Below are 18779 nucleotides of genomic sequence, written 5' to 3' on the forward strand. Positions count from 1 at the left end.
TTCCATTACAAACCAATGGACAGGGGTGCCAGAATCTAGAGAAAAAGATAAGTAACAAAACAAAATCAGGATACCTAGTTATGCATGGGGAATCCGTGTTCTGAAATGGTGCAAGACATCCTAGAGCAGTGTGAAAACAGACAACCCAAGATGTGATGTACAGTAGGAAGTGGTATATATGCCGTTAGCATAATCACAGGTGCCTCCCAGCATTACGCTTCACACAAAGGAGGGGGGAGGAGGTGCCATCGCCCGGGCAAGGTGCCACCCAGGCAAGGGCACCAAAAAAACTCTCCTGTGAGGTGAACGCCACTTGGAATGACCACGCGTCGGCACGAGGACACCCAGGAATGACGTCACATGTCCATCGTGGGAGGCGTGGCACTGATGCGCATTGGGAGAACCAACCCAGACTCACGTGTCTATCCAGTGGCAAGGGGGGGAGGGAAGGCTCCCGGAGCGCATTGCAGCTCCCGGAAGCAATGACAGACCCAAAAGCCCTAAATATCCAGACCACGTGAAAACAAGGGGGTTTAAGATCTTAACCTTGGGACATGTAATAATATATACAGTAAAACCTTGGTTTGCGAGCATAATTCTCTCTAGAAACATGCTTGTAATCCAAAGCACTTCTATATCAAATAATTTTTTTTACAGGGTATAAAAGAGAAGAGAGGCACCTCTAAGTGTAGCAATAAGTTGCTAAATGTTGTACCTTCATTAAATGTAACCATATTGCTACACTTAGAGGCTCCTCTCTTCTTTTTTATACTCAACTGTGACATGACGCTACTCTTATATCAAGACATCCCTTGTATATCAAGGCAAAATTTATTAAAACATTTTGCTTGTCTTGCAAAATGCTCTCAAACCAAGGTACTCTCAAACCAAGATTTTACTGTACTATGTATATGAATGATTGAGTTCCATAGTCTATATGTGTATATATTAGTAGCAGACCTCAATAAAGCAGGGTCTGCCAACTGAATGACAATAATTATACTGTCATCAGGAAAAACAACTGTAGTTACGCACCTCCATCCCTGGGTTAGTCATTGAAAAAGGACGTTTGTGGGACTTTGAACGAAGCACATGGCCTGTGCCAAAGATCTGGCATTGTTTCCCCTTACTGGGCACAGTCCGCCCCCCCTAAAGTCTGAAGGACGGTAAACTGACCCTGTCTTTAGAAAGTTTGGAGACCCCTGCTTTAGATCTACCACAACTAAGTAGTATAATCCACTGTTTGCATCTAGTCAAGTAGGCTTTCATACTACATAATTGATGGCATATCTACTTATGATTATTCAATTTGATTGCAAAGCATGTGGCAAGTTGTTTAATCGACCTTAAGTTGTGATGTTCTTTGTGTGTAATATAACGGTGACTCCTAGCTTCACTTTCTGAATGCCACACAAAGTAAAGCTTTCTGGACATACACACAGCACCCTACAGCACCTTACAGTAATTGATGTTACAGATTTTCTAATTTCTAATTACTAATTTCTAAATATCCACCTATTTCAGCGTAAAAGTAATTTGGAAATCTGCTAAGCGTTTGTATTTCAGGCTACAAATAAAGAACAACCTTAATATAACATTCTTTTAAATTGTCAAATCCCATGATTTTCAAAAAGTAACGTCCTCTTCTTGCTGTGGAAAGTACCAAACTTGTCTCCTTGAATATTATTTGAGACCAGCACACATTAATTTGGAAAATGTATAATTTTTTTGCATTTTTTATGTTGATGTTTAATAAATATAAAAACCTACAGCCTAAGGATGAGTAATAAATTATAAAATGTTAATACGACGAGCAGTAAATGGGATTTTTTGGTACAACTGTTAAAAAAAAGGGATACACATTTTCTGATACAAATCCTCCTAGGACTGTCCTTGTTAGAGTTAAAGACAGATGGCAATTATTTTTTTACATCCAGATTTGACTTCGGTATTACTATTTTTATAAGTGCGGGAATTCCCATTTGCAGTAATTCTGTATTTCCTGTGTCTAGGCCATTCACTATGCAGTTTTGTAATAATTGCACTTACAATACAAGTGCATGAGGCTCAGTCCATTAGTTTTTCATTACGAGGATTTATTTTTGGATTAATGTGCATTTCTATACGTTATTAGCTGCATATGGTAAACTCCTCTCCCTGTCCCATGTAAAACACTGAGCATTTCTTCACTACATGCTCTCTGTTCTATACATAAAAGGTGCAGTGAAACTGCCAAATTCCTGCCAAGCAAATCCTTTGTCTGCTTGTCTACAATATGTTAAAAGTCTGGGATCAGCACTGTTAGATACAGGGGATTTTGTCTACCAAGCAAAAATGTTAAACCTTCTATAGCTGTTGCATTGTTAGTGCAGGCTCACGATAGCAGCCCCTGTCTGAACCGTGATATATATTGGGGTGTCCAATTTTTCTGTCTGTCAGATTTGTTGGCTCCTGTGTTGGGTTGGACAGCATCCAGCACAAAGATGTCCCAGTATTCTGGAAAAGTAAGTACAGAGATTTAGCTTGGCTCTGTATGGTCGATATATGAGAAAGAGCAAAAACCGGTTTCATTGTTTAAATGTGTTATCTCAGGCTGGAAGGACAAGGATATATATATGAATGCAGTGGATTGTGAGAAAATTAGATCCTACTTTATGTAAAAAATGTAGTTTATACATGATGTTAACATTTTAAATACCATGGTTTTCTGAGTCAACGTTTGTGTATATTGAGGATTTCATAATTCTTTTAGTATAACACAAGATTCAAAGCAACACTATTAAAGGTGAAGCAAGATCACAGTGTTATAGAGCATTATACATCAATATAGACATTCTTTTTGCTTTTAACCTTTATAATGCTGTTGTCAGCTAATAAGCAGCATTGGATGCATAGTTTGGGTGCTTTTGCTTTAAAGGAAACTTTCAACTTTAGGTCTGCTTTCTTTAAAACCTTTACCACAAGTTTCAGGATCACGTCATTGTACATTTTTGGTCATTTTCTCATTTTTTCATAGTGTTCCTTTGCCTTTGGTGCCTTTCACTTGTTTGTAATTTTCCTAATTTGACCTAAAGTGAACCTGTGCATTGCAGGTACAAGATCTTATACTTAAATTTCCTTCACTTTCATGCTATTCTGTTCAGCCCCCTAGAACAAAGAACGTTAACCCTGTATAAGCTCAAAGTGAAAACTTGGAGCTTGCACAGGACCGAGATTCTTTCTTCACCCCCATGTAACAGTGCTGATGATCTGAATGGCCAGTCTTCAAGCACTAGTGCTTTTATGTTAAAGAAAATAGTCCGAGTCACATGTCCCCATGATGGAAGGTGGCTGGTACTTTTTTCACTTCCCTAAGGTGAACAGATTGGTAAATACGGAAGAGAGGATAAGTATAAGCTACAAAGCCTGTTACATTAACCTGCATGGACAATTTATTTTAAACTTCACACATTGCTAAATCTATATATAGACCCCAGATGGTGGACAATTGTGCTTGCACTGTCTTGCTGTTGAATGATCTTTCACACTAGTAAACATGCACATTTGTTTTGGGTGAACATGCATGTTTGGTTTACAAAGATTGTAGAAGAGAACATTCTGGAAAAAAATATATAAATCAGCCAGAAAACCTTGCCTGAATAATTACTTTGTCACCAAAGACCGCTGAACAAGGCATGTCTGCCGATGTCAGGGAGGTAATGTATGCACAAGAAAGTTGCCTGATTAGACCATAGCAGGTTTGGGGCACCTTAACTACTGGGAGGGGAACAATCAGTAATGCCGCATACACACCATCACTTTATGTGATGAAAAAAAACGACATTTTCTGTGAAGTAAAAAACTATGTTTTTGAAACTTCAATTTTCAAAGACGAAGTTGCCTACACACCATTGTTTTTCTCACAATGTTCTAGCAAAGCGAGGTTATGTTCACCACGTTTTTCCATTGAAGCTCGCTTCATAACTAGCTTCTGGGCATGCGCGGGTGTAAAAACGTCGTTTTAAACAACGTTTTTTGCTACACAGGGTCAATTTCGGTGAAGTAAAAAACGACGTTTTGAAAAACGACACATAAAATTGAAGCATGCTTCAATTTTTTTTTGTCGCTTTTCAGAAGACATAAAACGACGTTTTCCCCCACACACGGTCATTTAAAGTGACGTTCTTAAAAACTTTGTTTTTTTTCATCACATAAAGTGATGGTGTGTATGCGGCATAACAGTTAATAATATCTTGTCAGCAGACCATTTTTTTTAACAACATTTTTACTATAAGATTATATTTACATTACATTTTTTTCCTGTAAACGTTCCCCTTGTATAGACATCCAAAAGCACCAAGACAGCTTGTGGGTGCTGCCATCTTGAATGTGATCAGCCCCAGCAGATGGCATTCAAGTGATATTCTATAGTATTGCCCTTCTTTTCTCCCCCGGCATCTGAGTAAAAGGTTTTGTAGAGAAGTGAAGGGAGGAGGAGATGTTTGTACTTGGCCATTGTTCAGAATTTAAAGCACATCCATTATTACCTTCTATGGCAGCCTTTTTCAACCCTTTTACCCTAGAGGAACCTTTAAATAAAATTTCAGTTCTCAGGGAACTTCTGCTAAAATTAGTACAAAAAAAGTGCCCCTTACATTGATGGTCAATGGGAAGAATTCCCCCCTTACATTTATGGTCAGTGGGAAGAATACCTCCCTTACAGAGGTGGTCAGAATGCCACCCTTATCCTGCTGACTTTTCATGTGGCATTAGATCTAGAATTATGCAGGCATCATAGGATGGGAGATTGATCAACCACAGATTAAGGAACCCCTGGCAAGCTCTGGAGAAACCCTAAGATTCCATAGAACCCTTGATGGGAATGGCTGCTCTATGGAGCACTTTGGAATAAGCGCAAAGATAGGAGTTTGGAAAGTAATGTACAGCACTGGAGAAAGCCAGAGCTGCAGCTTTTGAGTGTTGTCAAGCCCAAGGTAAGGTGGACAGTGTGAGGAGGAAATTATATATTTACATGAGATAAGAACAGCCTGGGGTGGGAGGGGGTTTCAGTGAGAAAAGTTAACCTACAGATAAAATTGTAAAAACTCAACAGAAGTTTAAAGGCAACATTGTTGGGAATATTTATCCTGGCTTCAGTTGGTACGTAAATGGCCTACAGCTATAGCAGGTGAATGTTCCCTCATTAGTCAAAGCTGCACAAGTTGTTTTTTTTATCTACTGATGCCCCTTAATTGCACAGTCAGTTTTATTGTAAAGGTGAACCCTTTAATTGGGGGTGAACAAATCTTCCTGATTTGCTCCAAACTGGATTTTGCCAGGAAATGTACTTTGCTGAAGAAATCAATTTGCCAAAGATCCAATTAGGAGTTCACTTCTTAACCCAAGAAGCAAGAATCCAACACCTCTCAACTCATGGTGACCTCTAGACACCTTGTGGCAGGGGTGTCAAACTGGCGGCCCTCCAGCTGTTGCAGAACTACAAGTCCCATCAGGCCTCTGCCTGTGGGAGTCATGATTGTAACAGTCAGCCTTGCAATGCCTCATGGGACTTGTAGTTGCGCAACAGCTGGAGGGCAGCCAGTTTGACAACTGTGCCTTGTGGGATCCAATGGAAATCCTGCTGAAGTTTAGTGAAAAAATATTTTTGTGGAAAAATTAACAGGGATGGGATATAACTCACCTGCAATGAAGCATCTTCTGCCACCTCATCCCCCTTCCACTTGCATTCACCTGACACTCACTTGCCTCTCACCAACTCCATTCTTTAAGAAGAATGCAAGGGAAAAAAATACTATTTTCCTCTGATGCCTATAGATAGACACAGGCCTAAAATCAGACATACAGAAGTATCAACAACTCCTGACATTTTGCTGAATAGGGCCAGAGATATGAATTAAAGGAACCCAAACTTACTGTTTGTTAGTGCGGGTTCATTAGTTATGGTAGCATGAAAGTAACATTTAAATCAGTTTCTTGATTGTTTCAATCTGCTCAACAGAAACGTGATCTTGCTTCATATGTCAAAGATCCCCTTAAAATACATAAAATAGATGTTTGATAGTTTGCTCATCTGTGATGATGAAATACAGAAGAGTGAAAATACCTTAAAAAATAATGACTAATAATGACTGGGCGTGTGCCTAAGAGATGATGTGTGCCTAAATGTTGCAATATTTTCCCCAAACTCACGCAGTAAAAGCTTTTATTTTCCAGAATACATTTATAGACGATAAATGTAGACAGAAATGAGTAATCATAAACGCCCATCGTACCCAATACTGAAGTGAAAATTGGATTTTAAGTAGGTCCATATTATATCTGTAGATTCTGGTGTGAAAAGTTACAAGTGATATCATCTCATTCTAAAACTTCTCTAAATCCAGTGGAGACATTTGACAGGTTTATGGACAGGGGCATCTGCAAACACTTCTCATAAAGCCCATCTTGGTTCCCAGATTCTCTTTTTGTTAACATTTCAGTATTTGTTTGTTAAAAAGTTAATTATACATTGTTCTGAGATTAACTCAATTGCTTAATGTGGAACTTAACTCCAAAAAGGTGTTAGTTCTGTCCACCCACCCCAAGCTGAATTCCAATTTCTTTTTGTTTTTATAGTTTGGATAGTTTAGGTAGGTCCACATTTTAGATTGTAACATATATGGTCACCCTCAAATCCAAATGCCTTGTAGTAGCTGTAAATATCCTTTCTATTTTGAATTATATTTCATGGGGTAGATTCAGGTACCTTTGCGCAGTTTTTATGGAGGCGCAGGGCAACGTTTTTGCCCTGCGCCCCCGCAAATTTTCTGCGCTACCCGCGATTCACGGAGCAGTAGCTCCGTAAATTGCGTGGGCGCTCCGGCAAAATGCCCGGCGTAAGCCCGACGTGCATTGCGGCAAATGACGTCGCAAGGACGTCATTTGCTTCAAAGTGAACGTGAATGGCGTCCAGCGCCATTCACGATTCACTTACGCAAACTACGTAAAGTTCAAATTTCGCGACGCGGGAACGACGGGTATACGTAACATTGGCTGCCCCTGCTATTAGCAGGGGCAGCCTTACGTGAAAACCGCCGTACGCAAACAACGTAAACTGCGTACGCAGGGCTCATACTATACGCTGAGCACAACGGGAACGCCACCTAGCGGCCATCGCAAGAATGCAGCCTAAGATATGCGGGCATAAGAGCCTTATGCCACGCATATCTTAGGCTGCAGTCGGCGTAACGAGGTTCCTGAATCAGGAGCATTCATTACGCCGGCGCAAGTAAGCAATTGCGCTGCGTAACTATGGTTACGCAGGCGCAATTGCTCTCTGAATCCGGGCCCATGACTTTATTTTCAGGGCAATTTTTCCAAATGGAATATTCTTTAGATATTTATGATTTAAGCAATTGTTTCTTTGTATAATGTGTTGGCCAACACATTAAAAACAATGCACTCTCTGTGTGGCTGATATTCTGCCTCTAGAATTGTTAAGCCTAGCACACACAGGCTGAATGTTGGGCGGCATCTCCTGGTTCAATAGAAGCCAGGACGAGGGGGGCATGACCGAAAAAGGTCTGCCGATTGGCTCCCAATCAGCACTCTCAGTCAAAATTGGATAGTTTGTACAGCGGCTCCTTTTTTTCATTCAGCCTTGCTGGGTTACATAGCTACATAGTTATATAGTTAGTCAGGTTGAAAAAGGACACAAGTCCATCGAGTTCAACCAAAAAAAAAACCATACAATCCATATACACAATCCTTCACCCACAATTGATCCAGAGGAAGGCAAAAAAAAACAGTAAAGCATGATCCAATCGGACTTTACCCGTTAAATGTTAGTATCTAGCTATATTATGTACATTAAAGTGGATGTAACCCCTCACATATGCCCTGTGAAGTGAACAGCCTTAGATGATACACAGAGATTAAACAAATCTCCTTTCATAAGTTTTACATGTATATCTGCTGTCTTCACCTTTATATACTGTTTAGAAAGTTCACATCCTGTTAAAATGTTCTCTTCCAGGTTCCCCTGTAGGAGGGGATTATTGATAGACACTGTGAGACAGCTGATTGGAGGAATGGCACACACTCTTTCCCCACACATGCAGAGCATGCCTGTGACTAGTTTAGCTTTCTGCTAATTTATTTATAGCAACCTCCCTGACACAAACTTCAGGCTCCCGTCTCGGAGAGCTTGTCAAAAGTTATCAGACTGATAACAGAGGAACGGAGCTGGAAAAATTTATGAGACACAGGGCTTTGGAGAGAGATAAAAAAAACACTTCAGTTATATGTGCCCAGCTCAAATTTCATAAATTGGGTTTTCTTTAAAGAAAGAATATAGGACTTTTTAAAAGCAAGCAACTGAGCTGGCCAGAACCACCTCTGGAGGGGTCTATTCCACATTTTCACAGCTCTTATTGTGAAGAAACCTTTCTGAATTTGGAGATGAAATCTTTTTTACTCTAGATGTAAAAAGAGTGCCCCCTGTCCTCTGTGATGACCTTAAAGTGAATAACTCAGCACCAAGTTCACTATATGGACCACTTATGTATTTATACATGTTGAACGGAAAAAACTACTAGTGTGTACTAGGCTTTTTAACAGGGTTTTTTTCCTATGGGTCACAGGATTGCACTTAGTTCTGCACTCCTGTGACCCATTATCAGCCGCTGTCACTCAGCAGGTCCAAGCTCTGGAGAGATCCCAACTGTAATGTTGGGATCCACCCAGATGCCTGAGCAGCAGCTGGCTCAGCCTTTCACCAAGCAGCTGAAAGACTGAGACAGCCGCTCTCACCCCCTTCACAGCCCAGTGCTCCAATGAGCACTGGAGTGGCAGAGCAGAGACCCGGTGACTGACAGTCACTGGTTCTCTGCTCACTGAACATCGAGATCTGAGCAATCAGCAGTCTTTGATGGCTCAGTAATCAGTGTAGATGCAGCTTTGAACCAATGCAGCATAAACCTAAGTGTGTATGTATGTTAAATCCCTCACTTCTCTTTTAATTGAGCAAGTATTTCAAATGTGAAAGCCACTTCGAAAATCATGTTAAGTTAAATATGATGGCCCGGATTCACAAAGGACTTACGACGGCGTATGTCCACGTACGCCGTCGTAAGTCCGAATGTGCGCCGTCGTATCAATGCGGCTGATTCTTAGAATCAGTTACGCATAGATTTGGCCAAGATACGAGCGGCGTAAGTCTCCTACGCCGTCGTATCTTGGGGTGCATCCGTTGATTTCCGCGTCGAATATGCAAATGAGCTAGATACGCCGATTCACAAACGTACGTGCGCCCGGCGTATCAAGATACGTCATTTACGTAAGGCGTCTGACCGGCATAAAGTTACCCCTCATAAAGCAGGGGTAAGTCATGTTAGGTATGGACGTCGGAAACATCCGAACAGCGTCGTATTTTACGTCGTTTGCGCAAGTCGTCCGTGAATGGGGCTGGGTGTAGGTTGCGTTCACGTCGACTAAGCATTGAGCGGGCGTAATTTACTTTGAAAATTCGACGTGATACTGAGCATGCGCGCGCATGCGCCGTTCGTTAGGCGCGTCATTTACGTGGGGTCACGAATCATTTACATACAACACGCCCCCTACCAGCCTAGTTTGAATTAGGCGGGCTTACGCCAGGCCCATTTACACTACGCCGCCGTAACTTAGAGCGCAAGTTCTTTCTGAATACGGGACCTGTCGCTCTAAGTTACGGTGGCGTAGTGTATCTGAGATACGCTACGCCCGCCTAAAGATAGGCGCTTATTTGTGAATCTGGCCCGATATAATTTTATAACAGTATAATATAGCTATTAAAGCACAATCCTCCAATTCATTTGTATGTGCCAGTCTTTCAACTGTCATTTTGCAGCAACTGGAGGATGCAGAGACTCTGGGAAAAGGCCATGTGACTATCCATCAATGACATTTATATAATGGCTGTGTATAATACCTATAACACACTATGTTAAGTAGATGGCATGTCATCTTTGTGAATACCATACATATACATATATATGTACCAAGATTATGTGCAGGCAGCCCATTCACTACATAATTCAAGACTAACAATTACATAGAAACTTAGGAGAGTACCTAAAGGAAAAGACCATGTGGTCCATCAAGCCTGCCCTTTTTTTCTGTAAACTTCTTTATCTGAGTATAGATCTACATATGTTTTTTCCCCAAGCATGTTTAAATGCACTTTTTGATGACTGGTTAATTTTCTATATAACGACTGTGTTAGTTGCGTTATGCCCCCTCTCCCATCCATCATGGAACACACAAGGTGGATTTTAATTTTCCTCCTAGGGAGGCTGTTTTTATGGTATCGGTTCTAAAATTGCAGATGTCTGTGCTGGCACACCACAACAACCTCTACAAAACATGAACCTGAAAAAGTACATTCTTTGTTTTATGTTTTTATGATACATTTTTCATTCATTCATTCATGATGGCCTTTGAATAAAGTTTAAAATTAAACCAAGCTTAAGATATAGTTTTTCATGCTATCAAAATTTATATTTAACAAATGTTGATATTTTGTCCTTCTCATACAGGCCAAAGTACTACCCATGAAAAACCTTTATCTACCTTGCGCCCCAGAAGACCATTGTCTTTCTTCCTAGGCTAAAATCTATGCCCTAGATCAGTGGTTCTCAACCCTGTCCTCAAGTACCCCCAACAGGCCATGTTTTGTGAATTTTTCTTATATAAAATAGCTGTCCAAATTACCAAGCCATTGACTCTGATTTAAAGCACCCCCTATGCAAGATAAAGGAAAACCTGCAAACATGGCTTGTTGGGGGTACTTGAGGACAGGGTTGAGAACCAGTGCCCTAGATGAAACAGGCTTATAAATACTGGGGCCTGTGTAGTATTGCAACAAACTTACAGCATTGGAGTCTGGGAGAAGAGACTGGAGAATGTATTTTCTACTGCTTGATGCAAACTGAAAATATCAATCTCCCAGGATGGTCCGCTCAGGCCTCGTACCCACGACCGAGAAACTCGATGGGCGAAACACATGGTTTTGCTCGTTGAGTTCCTTGTGAAGCCGTCGAGAAACTCGACAAGCCAATTTTCTCCATTCCCGTCAAGAAAATAGAGAACATGCTTTCTTTTTGTCTCGTCGAGTTTCTCGACAGTTTCCTCGACGAAAATGTACACACGACCGGTTTCCTCTGCAAAAAAATATCTCCCAGCAAGTTTCTTGCTGGTTTTTGCAGAGAAACTCAGTCGGGTGTACGAGGCCTCAGTCTAGACACTTGCCTGCTTTCTCATAATAAATAATAGCACTTTTTGTTCATACTGATGCTGTATATTGTGTCAGGATGTATTAAAACATGCTCTTAAAGTTACTGATAAGATAAAATCTGCCTTATCCTGGAGCTTTGCCACCTTAAAGCAGCAGCTATTGGGTATTTACAAACGCCCAGGGCTGGGGGTATTGGGAAATGAGAAAGGGTTAGAATTTAGGATTAGAGACAGACCACTGTATAGAATTCAGTTCATTCATATTTTTTTTTTAACTAAAGAATGCCTGTTCATTGAAGCCATCATTATAACAACTGTTTAAAATATTACAAAACACATTTAAAATTCAGAAAGTTGTTCAAAACACTAAATGAGTTCCATAATGGATAATAAAGATTTTCATTGCTCAAAAATACTGATCATGGACAAGCATCACACATACGCTGGCCCTGTATGAGAAAACAGTAAACTGTGTATATTTGACTGGATGTAAACAAATTATGTATTCTGTATTGTTTTAGGTCATCTTCTATGAGGGAAAATGCTTCACAGGACGAAAGCTGGAAGTCTTTGGGGACTGTGACAACTTTCAGGACCGGGGGTTCATGAACCGCGTCAATTCCATCCGAGTAGAAAGTGGCGCATGGATCTGTTATGATCACCCTGATTTCAAAGGACAACAGTACATCCTGGAACGAGGAGAGTACCCAGACTTCCACCGCTGGAACGGACACAATGACCACATGGGATCTAGCAGACCTGTCAGAATGGTTTGTGTTTTATTTATTGCCTTACTATAACGTATAGATGTATTTCTTGCTATTACTTAACTAGATGATGTCTAGGAGGGCTCCTCTATTCCTTGTAGACTAAACCAGCACTTGTGATGCCACACTCTATCTTCTGGTCAGTGGTGGACATGAACAGGGCTCCTGGACAAAAAACTTCCTGGCCATTCCTTCTGTGCTTACCACTGTTCACGATGTGCATGCATGACCACTCCCAACATCACCTCTTTTCCCTGGTACTCCCTACAAGGCAATGCTCTGCTCTTCTTAGCAGCACCTGTTGCAGTCCTGTTTCTTCCAGTGAACTAATTTGTGGAGTCCTCAAAGTGGAACTAAACCCTCCTATCCTTTACAGCCAAGGGAGCTGCCATCTTAGCTTGTGATTGATTGTCAGTATACATGGTGCTGTACATGTGATCAGCCATTTTCTGGTTTAAAAGTTTGGTTGAGAACTGATGTAAGTACACTAGTAACCATACAGTTATCATTCAAGACATGCCTTGAATGTAACTGTTTTGGGAAACCGTTAAATTGATGGGTTTAATTCTGCTTCAAATGTTTAAGCTTCCTTAATGCAATATTCTCAAAATCCAAAGTTGCCACGGTTGCTTATAACATAGTCTGTTTTCTGTTTTTCTTCCAGCATGGAGAACACTACAGACTGGAGCTTTTTGAGGGATGTAATTTCACTGGTCAGTGCATGGAGTTTTGTGAAGACTGTCCTTTCCTTCAAGGACGGGGCTGGAACAAAAACTGTGTGAACGCCATCAAAGTCTATGGTGATGGAGCGTAAGTATCACATACTAATGGGAACAAGATGCAGATAAAAAAAAAAGGTTACTAAAACTCACACAAATACCCTAACACAAACAATCAGCTTTAAATTCACCTTTTCGTAACTGACTGTCTTATTTCTACAGATAGCCTTTGTTACCCCTAGATCATTGTAGGAGAGGAAAGTGAGGAGGAGTGAAACTTCCTTAAAAGTTCAAGGGCCAAATCCACAAAAGGGATACGACGGCGTAATTGCTGTTACGCCGTCGTATCCCTGTTCCTAACTATGGAACTGATTCACAGAATCAGTTTTCCATAGTTAGGCAGAAGATCCGGCATGTGTAAGGGACTTACACTGCCGGATCTTAGGATGCAGTACCGCATCCAGCGCTGGGGCATTTTGTGTCGAAATGCCGCCTCGGGTATGCAAATTAGCACTTACGGAGATCCACAAAGCTTTTCAGCTTTGTTTTTTCTCCGTAAGTTTTAGTTTGCATACGCAAAATTAGGGCTGCTTTTACATGGTGTAAAGTTAGTACACCATGTAAAAGCAGACCTTTCTGTCCAGCGACGTGATTTTTTTAAAATGTTGAATTTTTTTTCCCCGCCGTATGTTTTTTTTTTCCCGACGCAACTTTATTGACCCGTCGCAATCCACAAAGCTTGGCATAACGTAATTTCGCACTATGCACGTCGGGAAAATGATGTCACGAGCATGCGCAGTACGGCCGGCACGGGAGCGCGCCTAATTTAAATGGGAATCGCCCCCATTTGAATAGGAACGCCTTGCGACGGCGGAATTTAAGTTACACAGCCCAAAATTTCTAGGTAAGTGCTTTGTGGATCGGGCACTTAGGTAGAAATTTTAAGGCAGTGTAACTTAAATGGAAAAAATTAAGTTAGGCACGATCTTTGTGGATTTGGCCCAAATTCTTTTGTGTTGCTTAGTTAGCCTAAACAATGTTACTACTGCTACTGTAATGGTGCACATTTACACATTGGTGTTGTTGCAATGTAGCATATTAACTTTTATGCTAATCTAGAAACATTATTATAATTTTTTATATATATAACTAAGATGCTTATCAGAATTAAAAGAGTTTGATGAGTACTGCTAGGACCTAGAAGAAGGAGACATACCACAACAGCTTGTCCTTGAAAATGTGTATGTTATGCAAATAAAAAAGTATTAAGGACATTATTCAATTGTTTATAATTCTAGAATAGTATTGTAAGTAGAGACGTTTTCATACATAAAATTGACTTCCTGTTCAGCATTCCCATAACAGATACAGCCTTTTGTGAATAGTACGTTTCTTGAAGGCACTCTGGACACAAGTTTCAAAATGGACCCCTGGTGCTCAGTCCTGATACCTGCCAGGTGCTCCTGGTTATCATGGACCACAATTATGCATTGTGCTAAATCATTCATTTAACAAAGCAACAGATTTAGGAACTATTCCAGGGAGATCTAGCGTCCCAAAGGGATATAATAATGCCTTGTTTCCACTGAGTAGATCGGTTCGGGTTGGTTAGGTACGTTATGCTATTTTGAGTGTTTTCATTATGAAAGCGGCCCATACAACTGAACCATACTGCACCATTCAGGGTCCTTCTTCAGATGTGGGGCCATAGAAAATGGTACGGTATGGTTAGGGCGGTGTTACTGGCGTCACACGATACATTCCACTGATTGGCGGACAGAAAAACATCAATGCTCACGTCAAAGCAAAGTGCAAAACAAACACTATGTTATTTTCTAAACCTCGTCTGGCCCCTGGCGGTCCAACTTGCAGTGGAAACACCCACCTGAATAGGCCGGACCATTCTAACCCTTCCAAACTGTACCAACCCGAACCGTTCCGCTCAGTGGAAACAAGGCAGTAGTTAGCAAGTGAGTCCCCCCACATGATTACACTGAAAGCTGAATATCACTTTTTAGTGACCTGACATATAATAATAGCATAAATTGCATTAAAGCAGAACTAAGCTCTCTCAATCAACACTAAGGCCCCGTACACACGGCCGAGGAACTCGACGTGCCAAACACATCGAGTTCCTCGGCCAGTTCAGCCCTGAAGCCGCCGAGGACCTCGGCGGGCCGAGTTCTCCCATAGAACAACGAGGAAATAGAGAACATGTTCTCTATTTCCTCGCCGAGGTCCTCGTCGGCTTCCTCGGCCGAAAGTGTACACACGGCCGGGTTTCTCGGCAGAATTCAGCCAGAAACTCGGTCGGAAGCTGAATTCTGCCGAGGAAACTGGTCGTGTGTACGGGGCCATACTATTTCAATCCGCATGCTGCTAGCATTGGTAAATACATAGGAAAGTATATCTTAATTACTTGTTTTAAACTTTTCTTTTACTTCCTGGTTTCTGGTCTAGGCCACAATGATGTCATACATCTCAGGTGTCTTTATGGGCATTTTTTTCCTTTCATTGGCTGCATGCCTTATCCAAGGGAAGATAGATTCCATTAAGTAAATGCTACATTAATCATCTGGCCTTACTCAAGATGGGCATGGCTAGAAAAGCTAGGTTTTTTTTTCCGAAGTGATTTGTAAACAAAATAAAGCATGGAAACATGGATGGACTTTGTCCACCTTTCTCATCTTTTTTGGTACCTCAGTACTTCTGATCATTATTACATTAACTTGCAGTAGCAGATCTATGGCTTTACTAAGTATGGGCTTCCTGATGGAGACGATGGTGCGTCTGCATAGCATGACGGGGGAGGGGGACAGAGGACAGCAAATAAGAATTGCATATTAAATTAGATTTTTGTTATTTACAACCACATGGTTCCTGCAGTGTTCACTCCAGATTATACCACGACCAGGCTACAATTTCGCAAACAGTTAGATATACAGTATAAGGAATACAAACAATAGAGCAGTTTTTACTGCCAAAGGATTTATATTTCTGTCTATACAGTTTTGAGAAATGATCAAATAATGTATATACACTGTTAATACTTGTAAACAGTTTATTACATGCTGTATAATACACCATCTATTCGTTAAAACTGCCCAAATGTGTTCTGCTTGTCAGCCATGTGAGCCATGGGAGGCTTTTTTGACCTTCTTGGATAAAAATCTTTGTTTCAAATAGATTTTATTAAAGCTTGAATGCAGACATGTACAAATAGCAATTATCATACCTAGAAATAATATTAAAGAAGCAGTAACAATGTTACAAAATCCAGCATCTTTAAGATTAACATCCATCTGCCTTTTATTTTAGCTCAACAAAGATTGTTTCCTTTAACCAAAAGTTACATCAAAATTTTATAATAGTAACAGTAATAACCAAGCACCCGCTATCAGCGGCTGTTTGTCCATAAGGGTCGCCATCCCCTAATTTCTATGCGCCAGCCCCTAATCTCCATGAGGGGTGCCGGACACATATCGTTCTATGAGGTTTTTCTTTGTAAAGCACATAATTAGAGCCGGAGGTCTTGGGGTGCAGTGTAATGCACCCCGAGCCCACCCACTTGTGACATTAGTGAATGTTGATTCACTATTGTCTTCCTGTTTCACCTCCCGGCCAATCAGGGCAGGGTCCTAAGACTGTATTGGAGAAGCCACCAGAGTGTCTGGGAGGAGATGGGACCATATTGTACTGGAGGAGAAGGGACCAGATTGTCCGGGGAGGAGAAGCCAGGGAAGCCACCAAAGCCACCTGTGACCTGTATGGGGTAAGTGCGCGACTGGTGGGCTTGCAAGCGGGCGGAGCACCAGCCACCACTGCCCAACATTCAAAATTATTCAGCTACTAATCTACACCTCGAAATATCTCACCATCTACACTCAGGGGGCAACCTCAGGACCCCTGTTTTTAACACATACTGTTAGACAGGTTAATTGGCTGTTCTACGAGCTGGTCGGCAAGTAGGCTTGGTTTTTCCCTGGGCATTCCCCAGGTTTTGTTGTTTTGTGGCAACCTCAGGAAACATAAGGGACCACACACTCCATTTGGCATTTAACGGCCTGAATAGATTGGGTAGTGTGCACAAAATACTTTTAATATATATGTTGTGATCGCACTCTTTTAGCCAGATTCAGAGAGAGCGCCGCATCTTTAAGGCGGCGTAGCGTATCGTATTTCCGCTACGCCGCCTTAAGTCACAAAGCACTTGCCTCCTAACTTACGGCGGCGTAGCGTAAATGGGACCTGCGTAAGCGAGCCTAATTCAAATGAGGATGGGGGGGCGTGTTTTATGTAAATTACTCGTGACCCGACGTGATTGATGTTTCTTACGAACGGCGCATGCGCCGTCCGTGTACATATCCCAGTGTGCATTGCTCCAAAGTACGCCGCAGGGACGTATTGGTTTCGACGTGAACGGAAATTACGTCCAGCCCTATTCACGGACGACTTATGCAAACAACGTAAAATGTTCACATTTCGACACGGAAACGACGGCCATACTTAACATTGACTAGGCCAGCTATTTGATGGAATAACTTTACACCGGGAAAACGCCTTACGTAAACAGCGTATCTTTACTGCGACGGGCGCACGTACGTTCGTGAATCGGCGTATCTAGGCATTTACATATTCTACGCCGAACTCAACGGAAGCGCCACCTAGCGACCAGCCTAAATATTGCACCCTAAGATACGACGGCGCAGGCTGTCGTATCTTAGCTAGGTTTAAGTGTATCTCAGTTTGAGAATACACTTAAACTTACAACGGCGCAGATTCAGAGTTACGCCGGCGTACCTACTGATACGCCGGCGTAACTCTCTCTGAATCTGGCTATTTGTATTACTTCGAAGGCATTTGGAGCATTGATTGTTTTTCAACTAAAAGTAATTCTAAAACGTGCTGCTATTAAAATATATATATAATAATATACCAAAATTGTAGTGGTAATCTATTCATTGTAAGGTTGAGGATAGCCAGGTGGGGAGTGATAATAATGCCAGTAACTGAAGAGATAAGGGAGAACACAACACAACAGTTCCAGGATAGAAATAGTTATTTGGATATGGAACGGAGAGAGTGGAAAGATGCTGGAGGACTGCACTGGTGCATGTATACAATTCTTACACAGTTGTGTTCTCTGCCAAGGAACATCGAGTTGCTTTAGCTATTGCCAGATAGAGCTGTGGAACTGGCCTTCAGCAGGCAAATGTCAGGCTATCCACCCCTATGTGTATGGGCAGATTTATGCAACATTTATATATGTATATGTTTTAATGTTATACCTTTTATGTCATTCCAGCTGGGTCTTGTATGAGGAACCCAACTATCGTGGACGCATGTACATTGTAGAAAGAGGAGACTTCCGCACATTTAATGAGTGGCAGGCTCAGAGCGCAAACATTCAGTCCATCAGACGTGTGGTAAACTACTTCTAAGCACTGGACTTTAACCTCGGTCAAAGGGAAACTTGAACACTCACTTACCTCTTCTCAGTGAAAAATGCCCAATAAATTCTTAAACTGTGTTTTCTGGCTTCAGTTTTTACTCTGAATAAAGAGCAGTGTATTGTGTGCCGAATGGGAAATGGTTTTCTAAGAATACTCCGGTCAGCTCTTTCTGTTAGACACAAAACGATGAGCCAAGTACAAGAACTCATGACAGCCAATCAGAATTCCCAGGGGGTTAACTTAAAGTGGTTGTAAACCTCAGATATGAAATATGAACAAAGCATATCCCTCTATAGTTGTCTCAATTAAGAGCAATAAGTGCCATTTCTGTTTGCTGCTTCGCTCATTTGCTATCTGCACGAGTCACTTCTGACAAGTTTTCCTCACACAACAAGGCCCAGGCCTAGGGCAGCACTTTGCAGGGGGGCAGAACTTTGCAGGGGGGCAGCACAGAAAGAGTCCCCGTCGGCTTGTGCTGCACTGTTAGTGTAGCGTCAGTATTATGGGGTGGACTGGGCTGAGAGGCAAATTAATTTGCCGCCCCCATAAAGCAGCCGCACTGCTTCCTGTATGCGGGCGGCCAGCATTCC

The 18779-nt window shown here is 41.6% G+C and overlaps 1 protein-coding gene across 1 annotated transcript; it reads left to right on the forward strand.

Moving 5' to 3' along the window:
• Positions 1 to 2193: 2193 nt before the first annotated feature.
• CRYGN (crystallin gamma N) lies at positions 2194 to 18266 on the forward strand. Its single transcript, XM_040354335.1, is given in 5 exon segments — positions 2194 to 2338; positions 2341 to 2504; positions 11772 to 12020; positions 12682 to 12827; positions 18042 to 18266. Coding segments are annotated over 5 exon segments (840 nt in total). The 3' UTR covers positions 18178 to 18266.
• The last annotated feature ends 513 nt before the right edge of the window (positions 18267 to 18779 follow it).

The sequence above is a fragment of the Rana temporaria genome, chromosome 5, assembly GCF_905171775.1.
Source record: "Rana temporaria chromosome 5, aRanTem1.1, whole genome shotgun sequence".
Lineage (NCBI taxonomy): Eukaryota > Metazoa > Chordata > Amphibia > Anura > Ranidae > Rana > Rana temporaria.